Genomic DNA, 22,893 nt, shown 5'->3' on the forward strand with positions numbered 1-22,893 from the left:
GGTCTAGGCAGGGCCAGCAATACCTCTAACATTTTTTTGTCCTCTGACCCCATCCTTGCCCTGCAATGGTAAGATGATATGTTATTTCTGGGTTTTTTAAATGAATGTTATCTTGTTCCATCATTTTGAACAGAATTCATGTCATTCAGGACCTTGCCACAAATGTATTGTCACTTCATATTGGTCAATCTACAGGATTCCTCTTGGTTTGTATACTGGGAATTGAAATACTAGTAAGTATTTTATCCTTATGTATCAACAGGGTGTCTAATTTCTTGTATTCTACCTCTTTGAGGAATTAATGTGTTTGATTTTCAGTCCTCTCTCTTGGATTTTTTTTTAATTAGGTCTTCAGCTTTTTCTACCGCTCAGCACTTACTGTTGGCCTTCTTGTCTTTGCTGGCTGGCCAGTGATCACACAACTGTGGATTCAAGCTAAGGTATTGTGTTGCTTTGCTGAACAGCTGAATTGCATCTTAGGATGTTGGGAGCGCTTTGGAATGCTGCTTTAGAGTCTTTTTCAGTTACGCTCTTTTTGTGATCGCTGTCATAATCTGCATGTAGCAAAGCAAGGGAATTCAATATGATCTGTATAGATCTGTTATGCAGCAGAAGTAATATGAGTACTTAAGAGTTTGGGGCTATCTATGGGTTAGCTGTCAGTTTTCTGTTGTTGATGAGTAAAAAATGCTTGACTCAATCATATGAAATGCACATCATTTATCAAACTGTTGCAGTGACTATGGTGTTGATATGTACAATTGGTGGAAGTGTCACCCTTTAACCAATATGATAATTTATTTTAAAAAAGTATTGAAGATGAAGGAAAAGCAATTGTCAACTCATTATTGTCTGCCATCAGCTGGGACACCTGCTTCTCAGAGGCAGCTTTCTCTGTTGTTTTTCCTAGGAAAAAACCTCCACTTTCATCAAGTAGCATGATATTAAATTTAAGAGACGTTTCTTCCGTTAATTGATTCCAACATCTCTTATTTCATGGGATACTTAAAACCTGAGGGTTCTGGGATGGAGAAAAGGAGTCAAATTGCTAAGTCTTGGTCTCAAAAAAACTGCCAAGATGGAGTCTTGTATTTGTTTAATTTACAATTTTTTGTTCTAGTTGAGTAATCAAGTAACTTGTCTTAAAGCTGGATATGCACAGATGATGTTTTGTAGTGTGAAATTTCCTTTCAGGAATATGAATTTGACTTGAGCTTGAAAAATTTAAATGACACAGCTCTTAATGTTTTTAGTTAAATAAAACACCTGGGATAGGTTGGTTTTTTTCATGTTACCAAAGAGTTTCAGGAACTACTTAGATGATTATGGTGGCTAAATCAAATGGCACATAGATGCAAAGACTGGATAATGTTACCATATTCTCAGAGTATTCTCTCTCAATGCTGATTAATTAACTGCTGTAACCTTCTGAGGATATTAGTTTTATGCCTTCCTTCTAGAAGGCGAATTGTCAGATTTCTGGTGTCTGCAATGTGTGAAGGCCACACTTTGAGAAAGTGTTTATAAGTGTAATCTTGGCTTTAATTATCATTGTCTTTGATGGGATTTTGACAGCTATATCAATGAAATTCTTTTCTGTATTAAATTGAAGTGCTGTAATACTGATGACCCCATGGTCTTTTTTTTTTTTTTAGCTAATTTTACTCCTTGGTGATGCAGGGTCTTTGCTTATGGGAGATCCTAGTAGCTGTTAGTAGCTCACTGAAGTATTTCTTTATGAGTAGACAATTGTCTGTCCACATGACCTCCTTCTTCTTCTAGACAAAAGCATTGATCTGGACTCTCCTGTGTGTGCTCCTGGCAATATTCCCATTAATGCCTGTTGTAGGAAGAGAACCAAACATTCCTCTGGTGTAAGAATCTCATTTTGTTCTTTAAATTTTTTATTCCCTCTTTGATTCAAAATGTAGGCTGCCTTTTGGTATTTGTGAGGAATTGCATTATTGAAAGCTGGCTGAGACAGGAGTTGAAATTCAGAGTTTAAATAACATGATTATAGAGACCTCAGTTATTCACTAATGAGAATGAGAATAGACTTTTAATTATTTTGCCACATCCATTTGGTCCTTCTGTTATTCTGCAATTTCTTGTCAAGGGGAAACATTCCTCACAATACAAAAATTTGCACATTTTACAGGAAAATAAAGGGGATCATTAAAGGAGAAGCTTCAGTGGGGAGTAAATATGGTCAGAACACAACTATCATACGTGAATAAGAATTTAGTCAAAAGCAATATACTTTTGACAGCATTTTTCAGAATTTGTCCATCCAATTCTGAATAGTTTGTCTTGAATAGCACTCTGTACCTAATGAGATATTCAGGGAAATAAAACAAACAGGGTAGGCAGAGCTCTCTTCTTCCTCTGTGTTTCCTGTGTCTCTTCTTTTTCCACTTTGGCTTCTCTATCCAGAGTCTTCTTTTCTGGTATTGCTTGTCTGATTTTCTACAGTTGTTGTTTTTTATTGTTTTTCTAGTACATCTTTATGTGTTCCTCTCATCTTGTGAGCCACTCTTTGGTCATAGGAACATTCTCTCATATCTGGATGCAATCCAGGTGGTTGGCCTGAAGTGTTAGGCTTGTGGTCTCTTTGTAGTTAGTGCAGAAAAAGTGAATTTACCCTGGGGTGCAATGGCTCCTGCCGGCTGGTAGAAGATGTCATGCCTCAGCAGAGCCAGGATGCCTGATCCTCAATGAAATATGGGATTTGAGCAGTAATATGTGATTGCAGGTAGAATTATGAGCCCAGATATTTCCAAGATTATTGACATTCTCCCTCAATACTTTCTACTGTGTTTTAAATCTGTCTTTGAAAATGCTTCTTAGTCTCATTCCTTGGGCACATTAGAAATATTCAGCACAGATTTGCTTCGACTGTGTTACAGCCTCTCAGCTTTATATACATGTATATGTATTTCTCCTGGTCCAAACTGAGGTTTTTCTATTCTTTAGTACATATGTGCACAGCTTAGAAATCAAAATGGAAATAAATTACCTACAGATCTTCCTCTCTGACATCTCTTTATATTCACCTTGCCCAAGCTCTACATCTTGCTATTTATTCTTCTGATGAAACATTGTACCTTTGAAACACTGTGTTTGTCTGAAACTTTTCAAGGTAGTTTTGAAGCTGGAAAGGTTTGAAGCAGCAATTAAAAATATATGTGACACTTCAGGATGTTGCAGATAAGTTGATGCTGGGGGAGAAGATACAAGAGGGAGAAATCAGAAAGCCAGTGAGAAATAGGTGTTTCTGTTCTTGGGCAGTGGTACTGTCAAGTCAGGGCTTTTCAGTACATTAATGAAACTTGTATGGTAGGAGCAGGGAGCTCCTGAGTCAGCTCAGTCATAAAAAGGAATCATGGGGATGAAAGCAGGGCTAGACAATCCAAGAGGAACCTGGAGACACTGAATATTCAAGATAGGAATTAGGAAACCCAAAGCGCTCCTGGGGTTGAATCTGGTGTGGCATGTCAAGTGCAACAAAACAGTGTACAGTAGCAAAAGAAATTTTTGATGATGTTTTCTGAGATTTTATTCTTCTTTTATTTGTTTTTGCAGAATAGCAGCTGGCTTGCTGACCATCTTGATATCTTTCTTCTCACTGACATCTCTTTGTAAAAATGAAAATAAGTACAGAGATAATGAAGATCTGAAAGTATATTTTTATCAGGTCAGTTGTTACTTTTCAATAATTCTGAATGTTAGAGGGTTTTTCTGTGCAAATTTTTACTTACCTTCTAAGAACATATTTCTACCAAGGCCACAATTTTTAGGAATAACTTTTTTTTTCTTGAGAGTTTTCTCCTTGGCTATTTCAAGAGGACCATGTGCACATATTTAAACATCATCATGCTGTGTTCTCAAAAGCCTGTGCGTAATTATATTGCTTGTGTGTAAATCTGTGCATAATTATATTGCTTGATATATCGATGTGCTTAAAGATTTTGATGTTCTGCTTGGAGAGTTTGAGAGTTTGTCCCACCTTTGGTCTGTGTATATCACTTCCAGTGCCTTTGCATTAGTTGCATGTGCACACTAAGGCTTGCTGGTTTGGGGGGCTGACCTAGTTCTAGTTTCTGGCTGTAGAAAAACAGTGTGAGACTGATACTGAGCATCTTTTCTGTTGGTTAAGTCTTCTTTCAGGTGAGTTATATCTTCCTGAAATAGGTAGGTTTTTTTCATGCTTGGAGCTAATTAAGTTCTAGAGAGCTTTAAGATTCTAATAATACCTTGCATGTCTGCTGTCCTCTTTTTTTTTTCTTTTTTTTTTTTCTCAACCTATTACAAGATAATAGTTTTACTTCAGGACCAGCTTTATCTGTTATGATTTAGTGTGTTCTGGAGTTTCTTGCTGAGCAAAGCAATGCACTCATTATATCAGTGATTTAGGTAGGGAGCTCAAATTGGTTGAAAGGAGGAAGGGAAAGAGTAATGAATACTTAAAATGGCTTTTGCAGCTGAGCATGAATGCATATGTCAAATATGGTGGTGATGTCTCTTAATTTTTTCAGCCTACATGTGGAAAAGAGATGTCAGTTCCTTTCCTAAGCATTTAAAACATAAATTTCCAGTATACACTTGGCAATGGATTTCTTGCTGGAATGTCTGAAAAAGGCTTACACTGCATGGGGAAGTAAGGGAGCAGCCCAGTAGGTGGCTGGTCAACCTCAACTCACCACACAACTGCTGCAGCATCTCATGATGATGAAGAAATTGGTCTATAGTAAAAAAGTAATGCCAGACTATTCTTGACCAAATGTAGAGAATCAGGAAGTTCACAGAGTGATACTTAATTAGAGGAAAACGTTCTACCTGCTTATTCCAGAAGTAATGTCTTCATTTTCCTCCCAACTTTTAAGAAGATCATAAAGTTCCTCAAATTGCCTCTTAATCAGTAGATATTTTACAATAGTGACATCTAATTACTAGTCTCTATTGGACTTTTGTTTCAGTACCTCAAATGGGAATGGAAAATATGGGATCTATCACTCACATTTTGGGTAAGAAGAGGATTGGGAGGTGAGATTATTCAGATGTAGAGGGATAAAAGAATATTACAGAGGCATTCTATGTGTTTCTAAATAAATATCTTGTTTTGAGGTTACATTTTTAGGTTACATTTAGTTGTTTTGAAATGTACAGGAATACAAGAGGAAAATGCTTGTCAGAATACTGGTATTCCTAGTCAATGAAATTCCCTAATTCCACTTTTGTATTTTCCTTTGAGTTGGACTTTTCAGTGGGAACAGGAAGGGATAATCTTCAAAAATGCTAATTTTGAGATCCTGAGTTTTGATTACAACTCCCAGACAATATTAAAGGTGAGATGAATTCCCTAGGCAGGGAAAAAAATACCTATTTTACTGTGACAAATGGTGATCAGGCCACTGGCATTCAAATAGATAAGCACACTCAATCAGATTCCTGCTCTGCATCTGACAAGGGAATTCTTAAAAGTAGGCTTTGCAGGTCCCCCATAAGTGGTGTTTGGAGGCAGTCATCAAAGGTTGTGCCTTCCTCTGATAACACTGTTATTTAATGTTTGGAGTCACTGGTGAATTAAACCTAAGCCAATCTAAACAATTCTTTGATTCTGTGATCTCTGAGAGGTCATTAAGGCTTCAGTAAAGATGAAAACAGGAGTCATTCATAATCCATCAGCTAGACTGCTGCAGTGATTACTGTATAACTTAATTTTTGCTGGAGAGAGCACCAGTTTCTCTTTGTCATCTGTTTTCATAGGTGTTGTCCAGTTTCTGCCATGCTACTGAAAACTTGCTGGTTTCCTTGGTTGATAATGTTGGACCAAGTTATTATTCCCAGGATGCTTGGACTTCATGTGTGTCCAAGGTGGTCAGTTTATTAGTTTTCTCCTCTCAGTTAGAATTATAGAATAATTTTGGTTGGAAAAGACCTGTAAGATCAAGTCCAGCCGTTAACTGCCAAGATCACCGCTAAACCATGTTCCTAAGTGCAACATCTACATGCTGTTTAAAATAGAAGTGGACAGTAGGAATCCATGTCATTCTGGCGGAAGCAGGGGACAGGAAGGGTGTTTTCAACCAGCCTTGTGCCCAGCTGATGATGCTGGTTGTCCTGCCATTGTCCCTATGGGTCCTTATGATGTTTGATGCGGAGGAGAGTTCCCAGCCAGAGCAGCTGGCAGTGTTGGGACTGCAGGTGTCACCCTTGGTTTCTTCTTTGTAGCTGTATGATCTACATGTGTGGATATCTGAGACCTGCTCTTAAGTTGTTTGAGAACTGTCTCTGAACATCGGAGAGGGTTGTGAAGGATGAAGGGAGACAGATTCTTAGCTTAGCTCAGTTTTCCTCTTCAAGTTTCTTCTGCTCAGTTCTGCAGTCCTGGAGGTGTGGGTGAAAGCCAAGACCAGTTTGAACATTACTTAAAATGTGAACACGAATTCTCAAAAGCACGTGCTGAGCCCTTGCCTGGACGCTGGCATAGATTTAGCAGCAGTTCCTTGTGCTTACTGATGTTTCCAGGCCATCACAAGTCTTCCAAGGCACAGGATATATTACAGAGGGTGACACAAAGTCAGTGCAAAGTGACTTCACCAGTGTCTAGGGGATATCGGAGGAATCACCAGAGCTCGTGACACCAAACAGAACTTGATAAGATATATCACAGGGCCCGAATACAGCAAAAGTGTCCAAAATAAACTTCAGAGGTCTAAAATTCCCTGAGCTTTTGGATGCCTAATGTTTTGACCTTGTTTATTGGTGTCATGGAGAAATACAAGGTACATGTTCTTGTGGCCTGAAATGAAATAGAAGCAGCAGATACTGAGCACCTGTGAAACTTGTCAAAAAAGAATGCTGATGCTAAATGTATCGTCTGGGCTGATCCCAGTAGGTATCACTGCAGTCTAGCAGGGAAATAGCAGCTATTCATATGGTACAAAGTGATGGGTGTGAATGGTGTAGTTGGTGCACTAAAAACCGCGACTGCAATTACATCTTGTAATGCAGTTTTAAAGCACGTGTTTGCAAAGTACTGTGCATGCTTGATTTGCCTTTTAGTGGAACTGCAGAGTTGTGAATAAATAGCAGTAATTGAAAACTTGGCTCAAGCATTTTCTTGGATAATTGTCACCTTTCAAAAATAACTGACTCATGGGGTAATTTTCAAAAGGTTTTTTGCACGTACTTGGTAACTGAATGGTGTCTCTTGAATTAGTCAGAGAAAAACCCTCTCCAACTTTTCTGCTTCCGCAAGGCAGAGGGCTCTGCTTGAGGTGGCTCAGTCAATTCACTTGTGGGGCAAAAAACCCAACAGCTTCTTCCCATCTCTTAAAAGCCACTTCCAATTTGTTCTGCTGCTGCTTCTCTTCCCCTTCTCCCTGTACCTGATTCTGCAGCAAAGCCAAAGGCTCTGCTTGTTCTTTGAGGACAAGTGCCTCTTGCAGGACTGGGGGCATGTGTTTTCTGTGGCTTGCAGGAGTGTTTAAATAGTTACTCTTGGCAAAGAGCGTAGCATGTCAAATCAGTGGTCCCGGTCACTTGTGTATACTATTCTAAAATAGTGCAAATAAATAACAAGAATGCTAATAAAAAGTAATCTAGATGGAAGTTTTAAAAAGCCTGTAATTGTAAATTATAAAAAATTATAAATTTTGACACTGTCTTTGACTTCCTGTTCTTATGGTGATTCAGATGAGGTGTTTTTGCAACTCTAAAGCATATCTACATATTTAGGATGGAATGGCAGAGATCCATACATTAATTTTGTGTTTCTTTGCCTGATTTCTTCTTTCTAGATGTTCAGTGTTGCACTTTCGACATATGTTGTGGGCAGTACCCATAACAGTCTTAAGATCAAACAGGGATTACCTGTAATGAATCAAATTATTAGCTGGATGACACTAGGTAAGAAAATCTTCCCTCTCAAACTTTTATGCTGGCAGTTTGTGGAGTCTGGGATTGGGTGGGGGATGATGTCACTTTTTTCGTTAACATCTTCTTTTCCTTTATCTGACTGCTGGTCGTTCTTCTGTATGTTTGTTTTCCTAAGTGAGTTTTTTTGAGATGTGTTAGTCTTCTAAAATATTATTCTTTGTAACTTTGTAATAAAATGCAAATATCTTTGATTTACAAATAGCTTTATCTTTTATTTTGAATGTTCTGAATATTTTGAAGACCACTTTTAGGGATATAATGGCATAAATTCCCGTTTTGTTTCACTTGGAGCTGGATATGGGTTGTCTGAGTTGTTCTGCCATCAATCCAGTTGAGCACAGGGAAATGACCAAAGGTTGTTGCTGTAATTCAATGTAAACTTGAAGCTGCAGCCGATGGCAGTTACCCTTGTGGAAGTGATTTTGAGAGCTGCCTTGCAAAATACCTGTGAAATAATGATGATAGTGTATGTTTGATATCTGTTAGTATCTAATTATTAAAGAAAAAAGCAATTTGCAAGTCTATGAATTGTTCACCACTCACAAATCTTAGTGTGATCAAACAGAGCAAATGGAATTGTTACTGGAGTTCTGGAATGCAGTAAAGCAATACCTTTCATATTTCAGATATAAAATAATTTCTATAGGGCTCCATTAGAAAATGCTAAGCATTGTTTATCCCTGAGTGATCTGAAAGTGGGATTTGTTTTAGAGCTAAACATATCCCATATTAAGTTTGATAGCAACTTTTTGCTACAAGTCAAGATCAGGAATTTAAACACGGCCCAATGAAAGTACTGTGGTCCATGCTGCCTACTTGCTGGTTGTCATGTACATTCCTATACTGGTGACATTGTTTTAACTTAAGGAGATCTTGCCAGTTTTAGCAATCCTGCTTCTGTTTGAGCAAATGGCTTCAAGATTAAGTTCAGTGATTGTGATCAGTGTGTGTGAGCAATGCTCTCTTAGTAATGCGTTTTTCTTTGCATTTTTCCTTTCCTTTCCATCATGCTCCCCTAACTCTTTGCAGCCTGCTAAAGCTAAATGGGGATCTCTGTGTAGATGAATTTCTCACAGTTGTAAAGTCAATGAAATCAATGAAGTCCTGCTTGGCTTACTGGAGCAGGAGTTGAGTGTAAAGGTTATATTTCTCTCCTGTGTAAGGATGAAAGGGAAGCATTTTTCATCTAAGAGATGATTCAGGCAGTCAAAGAGGTTTAGAGTTATGAGGAAAAAGTATATTAGAAATTCTCTTTGTTGTGGGTGATGATAAAAATAAAGCTAACGGTGAAGTAAACTGTAGGTACTCAAAATATCTGCTTGCTGCCACAGTAGTATTGAATATTTTAGCAAAGTCTTTCAGACTGGAAGTAATCATTCTAAGTGAATATGATATACAAGATAGGAGCTTTGTGTACTTGCTGAAATTGCTTTCCATAATTAAACACAGAAATAAGCAGGTAAAACACTAAGGCATCCAACATGTCCTCAATACTCCTCTTGGAGAGAAATGCCTTGTCATTACCATAACCACAACTAGCACCTGCCTTGTTGCCAGTGTGTACCACAAATGGGATACCATAAGAATTAAAGTATCAAACTCTACTGTAGCTTTTCCAAGGTTGGTGGGATTACAGGTGGTCCAACTCCTCTTTGTCTTTTTGCATAATTGTGGAAGAATGGCACTGTTACTGAACTCTTTTGGCATCTCTGTGTATTTATAGTACTAGAAACACACAGTTAAGAGTATTTTTTCATAATAATACTGTTTTATTATTGTGTCAGGGTAATATTAATACTTCAGAAGTTTTCTTGGGAATTTTTCCCCCTTTCTCAGCTGTTTGTCCTGATTAATATGAAGCCTAACTGTTTAAATTTAAACTTCAACCTATTTTTTTTGAGAAAGACTGGTGTTTGAGGAACCAGGTAAATGAATTAGTGATAGCTGGGTTCCTGCAGGCCTGTGTCCAAGTGGCTTTAGCTGCAACACTGTATAGTTCATACAGTGTACTTAACTGCAAAACGAGGAGGTGTAACATTAATTCAAATGCTTCCCATGTTCTTCAGAACCTTCTTAATATTAGCAGACATTTCTCAATTAATGTATATTATGTCTTAAAATTTTCATCTGTAGAAATTTACCATAGCAACTTGCTAAATTTTGAGGAATTTGGTGTCACAACTGTGTGCAGGGGTCATATACAGAGGTTTTTGTAGGTCAGCCAGAAACCTACAGGCCTTTTTATGATTAATATCTGATATATTGCATCAGAGATGGAAGAGAGAGACTAATAATCACCTACTAGCCACTCATCTGTTCTCATCTATGATTGCAGTCAGTGTGATACACATCTGATATATTCAGTGTCATTCAGAGAGGCCAGTTGCCATGCTGAATTCTATTTCCAACTCTTCTGACTTTCAGTGAGGTTCCTGGAGTTCCTCCTTGAACTGGGCCTTCTTGGAGCCCCTTGAAGTCACTTATTCTGTAATTGTAGCAGTGGCCAAGACTGAAAGCCAGAAAATAAAGCATACTGACCCACAGGACTTAGAAACCTCCTCGCCTCTCTTTCATTGATATGTTCACTATAAATACTAATGGATGCAATGATGATAATCACCAGGGAGTACTTTCCATATCTTATAGTTTTGTGTTCCTTAGAGTGATTATTAATTTTGACTTACTGTTGATGCAACCTTTGAATGATTCTGTAATATGAAGTTCCTATACTGCAGTGAAGAATTACATGAATATTATTTGTCAGCATACTTTTTTATAAACATGCAGTTTTTTGTATTTAAAAGAAACGGGTTTAAAGATTACATCACAGCAGTGCTTGCCCTTCTCCCTTTCCCTTCTTCAAGCACTGGACATCTTTCCTGTTTTTCTGCCTCTTTACTCACTTTTGCAGTAGCCCAGTTCCTAATCTAATTACAAAAGGTAGAAGGCCAGGTCAGATGGGGCTCTGAGCAACCTGGTCCCAGTGGAATGTGTCACTGCCCATGGCAGGGGGTTTGGAACTCGGTGATCCTCAAGGTCCCTTCCAACCCAAGCTGTTCTGTGGTTCTAATCCAGTGGAGCAGTGGCTTTGTCACTGCAGTTTTTGAGCTGCCAGAGGTCCTCAGGGCCATAGTAGGTGGTTTTCAGGGTAGTATTAAACAGTCAGGTTTGACTGGAATTTAGGATAGTGCTTCTACATCATCCTAAAAACTTATTAATATCAGTTCATGAGAAATCATAAAGGCTGTGACATGGAAAGACAGGGAATTAAAACGATAAAGAACTGAAATTACTTTGGGTGAATGTAAAACAGTCCAAACATTGTATTTTCTTTAGCAAAAGTAACTTCTGAAAATAGAGGGTCATATATGATATGTATTGATTTTTCTGTACATAACTTTCCTCAAATCTTGACATTTTATCTTGTTACTGAGGGTGAAGTGGTTTGCATGTTGTGACTGATGTATCTCTTCCTCTTATTGCAGTTTTTTCCCCAGTGTTGCTGCTACTGAGCCCCACGTTTCTCTTTGAGAGACTGTTCAGCATATTGCTCTCCCTGATGTCAACCTACCTGCTCCTCAGCACAGGGTACTTCATTTTTACTCTATTTGAGTTGGTTTTACATATGAAAATCCAGGGCTATATGTGCAACTACTTCATCTCATGCACATTTCTGGTAAAGGTGTAACGTGTGCTTTCAGCATTTATCTCCTTGTTTAGTTTACTAAATAAAATTTCAGGGGAACTTTCATGTTCTTCCTTGTATTATAAACACAGTTTGTTGACATTCCTTTCAACTAGACAAGGCAGTGGCTGGAAGGGTGTGTGTTCAAACAATCTTGCACCAAAATAAGAAAGTCTTGGTTTAGTTTATGCCTTTTGTTGTTTTGACGTGTGCTTTTCTGCTCACAAACAAAAGGAAATAGCATCTCTCCCAGCTGCTCAGCACTGGTGTCTAGTTATGGCTTAAATGATGTGTGCCAGGAAACAGGTAGTCCTAAAATGAGGGAAAATTGCATTCTGAGAGATTTTTGTGGAAGTAATTTTTTTTTTTTTTTCCAGAGGGATGTTGTTTCCCATAAAGACTAGACCTTGCTTCTTTTTGGATAAAAGTCAATTTCTCTGAATGTTTTAAATGAAGAAAACACTATGTCAGCCAGCCCTTTCTTTTCTCTCAGACTTGGTAGCTTTTAAGAGCATAATTAATGGGGAGTATAGGAACTGTTCTTTCCGCCTCCCCTCCCACTTATCCTCTGGATTTAATTACACTGGAAAATTAAGTGGAATAAAACATCTTGCAGCAGACATTTTGCAATAGCTGCCTCCTGTGGATACTCTCATTTTAGTTGAAGCATCTCCTTTTTTTTTTTTTTTCCAGTCTTCTGCCTCCCCCTCCTCCCACTTCCCCATTAAGATTTTGAGCCTAATGTTACTCCTGACTGCACACACATTCTTACACTCAACCTTCTTAGCCTGTGCTGGCTACTGTATAAAGCAGGAATGTTGTTCTCTCTGAGGCTGGCAATCTCCCTCTTTGTGTTTTAGCCCTGCATCAGGCCATGTAAATGCTGACAGCTCTCTGCTGGCTTCCTACAATATCCAAATAGATGAAAAAATTTTGGAGTGATTCTTATAAGAGAAAACAGAACCCAAGGCACTGGTGCCAAAAGTGTCCAGTGTTTCTCTCCTCAGTGCACTCTTCTATCAAGTACTGATAACCCAGCACATTGCCTGGATAATTGCAGCACCTCTCTAGGGGTGGGTCAGTGGAAATACTGAAGGCAGCCTAAGAGCATGGTTGCATACAACCACTTGTCGCCAACTCTGTTGAAGGCATTTAATCTGAAAGCAAGTGTAGATGTAGACCATTATAAGGACATGTAGTGTTTCTATTACTGACAGCATAACTATTTCATCTTCATGTTTAGTTGCCTGTGGTTCTGATAATAAAGTGGAAATGTCTGTTCAAAATTTTTTGTTCCAGTTTGAAATTGCTTTGTAGCCCAACAGAAACAATACCAAGATTGACTGCAGTGATTACCTTATTTTTAGACAAATAGATATTTGTCTAAGAAGGAAAAATAAAGAGGGAAACATTTGCAGTCTTGTCAGTATCAGTATTACAGTCAGAGTCAGTACTATAATTTTATCCTGGAAGAAAAAAGCCTGGGAGATACCATGAAGTGCAACTGGAGAAACTAAATGTTGTCCAATTTCAGTTTACACCCTTATGTTATCTGGGGGTTTAATTAATTAATTAAATTAATCTCTCACATAAATACACTCATACTTTGGAATCTGAGAGCTGTAGGAGCCAGAAGTACTCCTCAGAGATTGGGGTTGTAGCTAGAACAGCTTAGTGGCCATGGTTGGAGTGTGACTTGATGCTGCTATTGTGAAGGATTGGAATACAGTGAAGAAAAGAGCATTTCACTGAAGTGAAATGTAGTGCTCCTTTTATTATACAGATGTGTCTTTCCTTAGAACAAAGCTCAGATCACCATAATGAGTTTGTGTGATGAGGTCCTAAAGAGATACTAGCTGCTGTTTAAGTTGAACTGTGACCCCTCATTTCCAAGTCACTCTCATTGAGAAATATTCCCTTTTGCAGAAAATTGTTGTCAAGTAGGTTTGGTTTTTTCCTGTTTCTTTTAACTTAATTCCAGTTTTGTTAAAATTTAAAAAGTCACTCATCCAACATTGTGGCAGCCATTGAACAAAAAAATGCAAAACATGACAAAGCTGAGGCAAACTCTGTTTATCCTACTTTTGCCATTTAACTACTCTATGGCTTTGCAATTTAACCAACTGTGGCTATTTGGAAATGGGTAAAGAAGGGGGACAATACCACCAAGTCTTAGTATATTCTTTGTGTGAAGAAAAAAGAAAAGAAACATGTAAGCATTTGATGTTAATTCGTTGTCAGCAACTGCCCTTACTAGGATTATTACATTACTTTTCAGATATGAAGCTCTCTTTCCATTGGCACTGTTTGGTTTGATGTTTATGTGGATAAATATGGAACAAGAAGCACTGCAGCACTATGGCCTTTCATCCAAACCAAAGGTAACAGCTCTTGACAGATATATCAATGTAATTAACAGCTTTATCTGGGGTTTTTTAAGGATGTAATAAATATTCGGAGTGGTTTTCAGAGAGCAACACTTCGTGTTTCTTTTCAGTTTGGGAAGTCAGTATAAGCTGTATCATGAACTAGGAATATGCCTTTGTAAGTAAGATTTGTAATTCATGTTATGGAAGATAGTGCATATCAGAGCTGTTTCTAGAAATGCCGGAAGACAGTTTGAGTTAGTAAGACACAGTGGTATGGTCTGTAGGCTACAGAGCTCTCTGTCAAGTGTAGTGGTAATTCAGGATAAGATATAGTAGCTCTTCAGCGTAAGTACATTGTTGCAGTACTTTTTTTGGTCTGATCACAGATTCATGAGTGAGAGGCTGAAAAGAAATTTGATTTCTGAAAAGACCATAGGAGATATTAGAAATCTTAATTTGATTTTGTCCTCTCTTTGTCCAAGGATGGAAACTTATTTCTGTTTAGACTGACAAGTAACTGGAGACCAACTTGGAACTAGTGCCTTCTCATATTTGCCTGGAGGAGAAAAGGGAGTTTTGTAATCAATACAACTTCTTCCACCTTAAAATTTAGTATATTGTCAATTTGCAAGTCCATGCTGCTCACACTGCAACTTAGCTCTTAGGTTAGGTGTAGGGTTGAACAAACTGGGGCTGTGCCACTGTTTTGGTCAGATCCAAAGTGCCAGTTACAGTGGTTTGGGTCCTTGGAGCCAGGTGGGTGTGCACCACAGCTCTCCCTGGCTTCTCCCAGATGAGCCCTCCTGGCTACACGTGCATGGGAGTGGCCAGAGTCACTTGAGAACTGTTGGTACACATCTTTCCTTCCTTTTGCAGCTCATAATAATTAGGGAAAAGTTCTGGAGGTTGAAACCTGAGCCAAGACAGTCACCAGAGCAAACCTGACACATACTGTGGTTTTGTGGTGCTCCTACAAGCAAGACAGTTTTGAAACTTGAGAGAGCAGGCTTTAGCAATTCAAGCCTAGAAAAGAGAAATACAAATAGGCATAATTTTCTATTTATGCTACCTTTACTTATGATAATTTGTTTGATTGTGTTTTGTAGCATCCTAAGCAATAGGGATGGAATCTGAATCTCACAATTACAATTAGTGTGATGCCACAATTGCGACTGAAGGTGTTTAGCATCTGTTAGATGTATTTTCTCTTCCACTCTAGAACCCACTGTATCTTTTGTATCTTGTTACAAGCATCTGTGATGCTTGCCTGTCTGCTGTTAGTCTGGTGTTCTCTTCATTATAAAATAAAATGCTATTAAAGTAGTATTAAACAGTGATGAATGCTTTACTAATGAAATGCAAGTGAAAAGAACATAGGTAGGCTGTAATTATGTTTTAAGTTGTCACTTCACTTACTGTTTGTCAACATTTACTTGAACCTTATGGTTTCAGGTGAAAGGAACAATAATGCTTACTCCAGAAGATACCACCCCTAGAATGCCTGTTAATATATGCTGCAAAGTAAATCTTGTATTAGAGAATGCAGCTCAATTATCTGATGATGAGAGATTATTTTAAATTAAAATGTTATCAGTCTTCAATGTCTATTACTTGATTTTTTTCCCAATGTAAAGGAGTTCACTGACCTCTTAAATTCCATGAAGATAATTTCTCTTCAAGTCAAGTGATATTGTGCTGAGGACTGAGTAAAGGAGATGGAGAGTATTTTACTGTTTTCACTCACAAAATGAGTCAAATGAGGATAATTGCAGTCTTTTATTTCTGAGGATCTTTATCCATATGCTCATGTGAGCAGTGGAAGAGTATGTGTGTGGGAGGAATATTTCTGATGAAAGAAGATGGTTATAAGTCTAAGGCATTGAAGTTCATTTTTAGTGTAGATAACAGCGGAAGCTTCACTGTTCATTTGATCATCTCACTTGTACAGTCTTTCTGGCAGATTCATTAATTCATTAAAGTGTAATGAAAACATGGGAAACATTTGCAGTCCTTATTATAATACTCTAATAACAGGCAATAGGGAAGTAGGTTTTTTTCTCATTCATTTCAGTAAAAATATAGTGGCTCTGTCGAAGTCCATTAGTTTATATTTGGTGTTGATTCCTTCTGCTGTCTTTCCAGCTTGCTGTTTTCAACTTCACCTGCACTGTGGATATAACTCAGTTCCGACAGCTCCACCTGGATGATGTCCGGAGGTCCTTCTTCTTTGTATCCTTTGGTTGGTTGCTGCACTACAGGGCGAAGAAACGGTTTGTTTCAAAAGGACCTGCAGTCAAAATTTGTAGCCTGGTACTCACTGAGAACAGTAGCTGGTAAAGATGATTTGACTCATATCACTCAAAAGGCAATGGTCTTGTACATTAGGCATTTTATCAAGTAGTTAAAAATGCAGTTTTAGAATCTGGCTCTTTGCCCACTTATGGCCATTGCAGCTGAGGTAAATTTTCTTCTGAGGAGTTCTGTTTTCAGTTTGGTTTTGTTTGACTTCATTTTGGCTGGAGGGAATTTGCTCACCTTCACAAATCAGTTGAAATAGGTGATATTAAAGGTATTCTCATTTTTAGAGCATGGCAGTATGTTAGGAAGCAGATGTTAGGTAGCAGGCAGATGAAGCAAGAAGGAAAGTTCCTGCAGGCTTGTAGTGAAACATATTTCCAGAATCTGGCCTAGAATTATTTATATCTTAAGTGATTTCTGCTGTTAGAAATTGTATTGTCTTAGGAGGGAGGAGCTGTTGGTTTACTAACATAGCAGTTAGTTTGTGTTCCTGTAACTGATATTGCAGATGATTTTTTTTTTTTTTTTAATACTGACCATTGATAACATTGTCATTTTTCTCTTTCATTGTGGGACTGCAATTAAGTGAGAGCTCTTTGGTAGCAAGGAAGATGGATGGGCAAATGGGAGAGAAATTGAGCTAGTCTAGAACATGGGGGTTTTGTGCAGGTGAGTTACTGTATCTGGGGAGGAAGTTGTCTCAATACTGGTTCCTACAAAACCAGCCTTTATAGTTTGTCAGGTAACCAGATCTGAGAGGGTGGGTCACAGTCACAGAGTCCAAGCTTTTGGAATTTGGAACTGTGTTGTTGGACATTAGGAACTTGCAGCAGAGAAAGTGTAACAGATACCAATTTAAGAAGGCAGATAATTGCTAAGAAAGAAGGCAAAATGATTTGTTAGGTGTTTTATGTTTGTCTTTGCTTTAGTATACCTAAAAAGAGCTGACACCTTGCAATAAATATATCAATTTCTTTTGCTATTTTAACAAAAAATATGCTAACTTTAGTAAAGCTACTGCTGTCAGTTGCTAAATACTAGTAAAAATAAGTCAACTAGTCCAGCTGTATTTTTTAAAGCTCCAGCATAGTACATCTTTAACACTGGAATGTAGCTATGCTGGTTTTGGCTGTAGTTAATTTTCTTCATGGTAGCTAGTGTGAGGCTGTGTTTTGCATTTGTGATGACAGCAGTATTGATAATTCAGGGCTTGCACAGAGTCAAGGCCTTTTCTGCTCCTCACACTGTCCCACAAGTGAGCACTACTTTAAAACATTTGAATGTGTTTTGCTCAGCTCCTGAAAAAATAACCAATTTGCAGATCTCCTTTGTCTGCTCAAAACACGTTGTGTCTTTTTTTGAATTTAGATGCTGTTTAATGTTTAGAAATAGTGGTATTAGAGGAGAAACCTTTTCTGCTAGAGCAGTCCTACTGCAACTACGACCGTGTGAACTGTGTGCCTTAAGGTTATCCCAAGGCTCCTGTATCAGGCCCAGTATCTGGCATCTGCTGAGAAATCAGAGTCTGGTCTTTGAGGAAAAGATTCAGATTGCTTATGCTTAGCATTTTGATTAGACCTATGTGTTACTGGTATTTTCTTGTTTGTTTTATTGCAGACCTGCTCTTATAAATCTCAACTGGCAGAACCGCGCTAGGCTGTTAGACTGCTGTGTTACTAAACTTGAAATTATGTGATACTCTTGGGAAGCCTGATTTCTCCAGTTATGCTGACCTAATCCTTCCAAAATATTGCATGCAGAATCCCAACCATTCTACTGAACAGTTGGTAACAAATTGTTTATGGAGAGACTTAAATCATCCCGTGCAGGAGCTATAACAGGAGCAAAAGGACCAGAGGGGGCTCTGGCAACAGCAGCCCATCCTCACTGACTTATTTTGCATAAGTTAAAAACCATTCTTCAGCTGAAGCCATATGAGCTATAATGGGCTCCAACGAGCTCAGGAGCAAGAAAAATACCTTTCATGAGCTCATGTAGCAGCAAGTGTTGTATCTAGATGAAAAAGGGAGTGTTTATCAAAAAGCTTCTAGCTGTACAGATACTGCTGGAGTCATCCTCCCTCAAGTGAGGAAGAAAATGGGAGTCCCATATTGCCATGGGTAGAGTCAGCATAATCTTTGGACAAAAACAAAATCTCTAGTAAGGATAGCATAGGAACCTCTAGCCTTTTTTAGAAGCCATGGTCAGTTCCTTAATAAAGGAACCTCTTCCATGGTCAGTTCCTCAATAAAGCCATCTATTTTGTTGTGCAGAACACATGCCTGTGTCATCACGTTCTGCAAAAGCATGTGTTTGAATGCATTGCTGGGTTTGTGGTCCAGGGATGTTCCTATCTTGCTAGGCAGAGACCCGAAAAGCCAGCTGCAACTTTCTCACAAGGGCCTCAAGACAGGCTCTAAAACCTTACCTAGGCAGCATGTGTATTTTAAAATTGGTATTGTTGTGTGTGAAATCTAGGGTAGAGCTAGAAAATACTTTGTATTTCTTAATGTGCTGTAAACCTGTAGTAGTGGATCAGCTTCTTGTGGTCTCATGATAGATTTTGAAAGTAAATTGGAATGAAGGAGGAGAAATGTGGGTTTTATTTTTTTATTTAGTGTATTTTCCTTAAATGCATCTAGGTTTTCTTCATAGTGACAGCCTTTTTTGGCACTGGAAACATAGCTTCTATTAACAGGTAAATTTTATTAATTAATTTGAGACACAGAGTACAAAAAATTCTTCCTGCAGTTGACGTACTGAATGTAAATTTCGTTAACAAAATCAGGGCAGCAGAATCAAAGCAGTAATCAGTGGAGAGATAACAATTTATTTTGTTTCTGCTCTCTGTAACATCTACCCTAAGAGCCCGAGCTTGTTGGTTGTGAGGCTGTCTCAATTCCATTAGATGTTATCAGGATGAGCAGAGAGCTTGGTTGCCCACCAACAGCATGGCACCTTGAAAAACACAATTAGAGAAAAATTGTAGAGAAAGACAGGTGAGGTTGGCAGTCCCTGCTGATTTAATATTTCATCAAGAGAAGATAAAATTGGAAGCCTTGTTTAAAAATGTATGTACAACCCAGTGTGTTACAGGGTAATTAAAGGCTGGGGGTTTTTAAATGGAAAATGCCATTTCAAAGATATGTAATGTCTTTTTCATGTTTCTCTAGTTTTGATCCTGCTTCTGTCTATTGTTTCTTGACTGTATTCAGTCCCTTCATGATGGGAGGCCTGCTTTTACTGAAGGTTAGTAATCTTAGCTTGGTGAGATTTTCTCAGAAAACTGTGGAATAAATAACCTATCACATACATGGTTGTTACTTTGCAATTCACAAAAGAACATATGTATATATATTTGAGTGTCATTAGGCTTCTTAACCACGTGTGAAGCTTTCAGCCTTTGTAGTGTTTCTAGAGAGGTCATTTTGTTTCCCAAGAGAGAAGATGAAGCGTGGGGAAGTGTAGTTTAACAGCATTAGGTCAGTTTATTGTATTAAAATGGAAATTTCAAATGTTGAAAGTACTTTAAAAATTTTTAAAGTTAAAAGCTTTTCCTGTAGTATAATATCAACAGAAATGTTGAGGATGTATATAGAATTAGCTCTGTCCATATTACATTAAATAGAGGTATTTAATGTTCTGCTGATGAGGTTATCATTTTACAATGGCCATTATTTTCTGTATTTTTTCAGTCTGTCAGAGATTGGATTGCACTTCTGGTTTGGAGGCAAGGTAGCTTTTTTCTAGTATTTGAGTAAAAGTTCTGCCAGAAGGGGTGAAGTGGGACACTGAATTTATTTGTTATTACTAAAATAAGCAGTACTTTCTACCACTGCTTTTCTGCTCCCTCTGTCCCAGAGGAAGCCGGCTGAAGTTACAGGTACATTGCATGTTGTCCCGCAGGACACAGATCAATAGTGCAAACCCTCTGGATGCCAGTAGTCAGGTTTTATACACTGCTAACATAAGGATTGCAAATCAACTTTGGAAAGAGCAAAAGGCAGCATTCATGTTTTCTAGTTTGTTTTGTTCTTAATTTACTGAACCATTTACATTTGCTTGACTTGGCTCTGGACAGGCAGTGTGACCCTTGCCTTATTGAATGCCTTCTCTATTCAGACTATTTTTGTGAAGAGATTGTCCTTTACACTTGAAATTCTGCAGCCTATCTTGTGAGATGCTGGATCTGAATAGTTCTGTCTTCTAGCCTTGTCGCAGTATTTATCACTAGTGCTAAATGGATAAATTAAGTGAGGATATGCTTTAATTATAGTTTTCGATATTACCTTATTTCATTGCAGTTCAGCTATGACCATGGAAAGGTGTTTTTATTATTTAACTGAAAATGTTTCCTGCAAAATTTTCTACCCTGTCTAGCCAATATTTTATTTTGTAACATACCCATTCTGTGATAATTTCAAAAACAGGAAAATGTTCCCACAACCTGCCCAGATTCTTTTTGTAAATGTGTCTATAAGCCAAAATGTAGTTTGTGTTTTGAACAGGTTGCAATCCCGTTTGTTCTGGTATCATGTGCTTTCGAAGCCGTTCAAGTCACAACACAGCTGTCTTCCAAGAGGTACATTACATGGTGTATTTCTGCATTAGTAAGGGTTTCAAATCTGTTTTGGAGGAATTCAGAATTTTCAAATCTCACTGGAAATTTTAAAAAAAAACAACCTATTAGATCTCATTGTTGCTTTTATTTGTTATTAGGGCTTGGGGTTTTGTTCAGTGATTTCTGCAAGTTCAGGGGTTTTTTCCTTAGTGATAAATGAGTATAAATTAAAGTGTTGGCCTTGTCTGAAACAATCAGATGTTTAATATTCTTTGTTGACAATACACAGAATGACCCTTTTTCCTCCATAATGTTAAAAATGAGCAGAATTTAAAGTCTGGTTTTTACTTTATACTGCAGAGCAGATATAAAATCTGCTATAGCAGACTTTGCCTATAGCATAGTATTTTTTAAGTAGCCCATTTATAATGTAACCAATTTATAGCTTTGTAGCACTGACCTCACCACAAATAGCATTAAAAAAACAAAAGGCTCTGGATGTCCTTGCATTGCAGTTGAGTGCTTCCCAGATGTGTTCAGTATTACATATTTTTTTGCAGTAGGAGCAGATGGCTGCCAGTCCTTTCCCTATCTCTAAGGACTTTTCAGAGTATGGGTGCCCAGCCTCACGGAGTGCTGTATCCAGACTCAAAACATGTTTTCCCTGTCTCAAGACTTTTATTTTCTCAGCCCTGCTCACCTCATTCAGCAGACCCAGTGCACATGACTGAATCCTCTGCTCATCGTGTGCTATTATGGATGGTGCTGAGATGGAGGAGGTCCCCATCAGCCATGTGATTTTGTCACTCTGGGATTTTGTGTGGTGTTGACCAAAAGTCCTGCTTGTGTGTGGCAGGAGGACTTCAGGGACTTTCTCCTGTGCATTGCTCAGCTGAGCGTGAGGAAGCTGCCCTCACTTGTTGTGATGCCCTCTGCTTTTCTGTTTGCTTTCATTCTGCCTGACCCTGCCTGTTGTCTCCTTGTACAACACCACCCGCTACCAAAGAGAGGTGGGGCAGCCCAAAATCTGACTCCCTGTTGGAGCGGCAGCACGATGCTCCCCACCCCTTTTACCTGCTCTGCCTTAGCTGTGCGCTCACCGTGCCTGCATCGTCCTTGGACCCCCAAGGAGGGGCGTTCATCCTCATCCCTAAGGCTTGTACAAGGGCAGGGCTGCATTGAGGACCTGGGGTTGCTCAGATGACCAGCTAGTGGTTTCCATTTCTAGGGCTCAAGCATCATAAAGGTCAGCGTTTCCCAATTTGTGAATGCTTGCCTTGGCAACACTGGTGATATTGCAAACTTCTATGGAATGTGCATCTGAGTGTGTGAGAGGGGAAATGATACTGCCTTCATAAACCAGGGGACACAAGTATTTCGGTGCCACTTTATGAGGCTGTGGCTGTAACTCTGTCCGGTGTTTGTGCCAGCTTCATTTAGCTGTGCTCAGGTAACAAATGCAGTGATAGTGCCACAGCATCCGCCTGGGAACACGGTAGAAACCGCAAGGTGCGCCTGGGATCCCTGGAGAGGTTGTGCTCTGATTGTCAGCGCATCCTGAAATCTGTGCTGCACTTCTTACTGCTGTTGCTGCCCCTGCTAGATAAATTAAACCATCACTGGCAACAATCTTGTCTTTGCAGTGTATAAAACTTGCCCTGAAATTAGTCTTGTTCTTCTGTTGAGAAAGGCTTCCTGCAGTTCAGAAGGGCAAAAAGTGGATTTTTGTGGTTTGGACAAATTGCTCCTTAAGTCCCTGATTACAGACGAAAGACTTCTTTTTTTTTTTTTTCAATGGGGAATATTCTGTCCCAGTATGTTCTTGGAGCTTGCCTATTAAAAAATATTCCTCTAGCTGAGTGCCTCCTAAGCACTATTATTGCAACATCCTATCTGAGCCATAGGTTAGCAGAGAGAAGCCTTTCCCTGTGTCTGAGATACAACTGGATTGTTGCATCCTGATTTACTAATGAAGCACAAGTGATGCAGGCAGTATCAGCAAGCTCCTCATTTGGAGGCATTGGTATGGGTGTCTCCCC

The 22,893-nt window shown here is 38.7% G+C and overlaps 1 protein-coding gene across 3 annotated transcripts in view; it reads left to right on the top strand.

Moving 5' to 3' along the window:
• PIGN (phosphatidylinositol glycan anchor biosynthesis class N) overlaps window positions 1-22,893 on the top strand; it is a 99,337-nt gene that overhangs the window by 65,295 nt on the left and 11,149 nt on the right. For 2 of the 3 annotated variants that reach the window (XM_038127080.1, XM_038127082.1), the window contains 11 exons: window positions 134-233; window positions 348-440; window positions 1,783-1,874; window positions 3,583-3,694; window positions 7,803-7,911; window positions 11,427-11,529; window positions 13,905-14,007; window positions 16,138-16,224; window positions 18,936-18,991; window positions 19,467-19,542; window positions 20,802-20,875. In XM_038127080.1, coding sequence (XP_037983008.1) covers window positions 134-233; window positions 348-440; window positions 1,783-1,874; window positions 3,583-3,694; window positions 7,803-7,911; window positions 11,427-11,529; window positions 13,905-14,007; window positions 16,138-16,224; window positions 18,936-18,991; window positions 19,467-19,542; window positions 20,802-20,875 — 1,005 coding nt within the window. The other variant, XM_038127081.1, reaches the window with a different exon arrangement.

Source organism: Motacilla alba, chromosome 2 (genome assembly GCF_015832195.1).
Source record: "Motacilla alba alba isolate MOTALB_02 chromosome 2, Motacilla_alba_V1.0_pri, whole genome shotgun sequence".
NCBI lineage: Eukaryota > Metazoa > Chordata > Aves > Passeriformes > Motacillidae > Motacilla > Motacilla alba.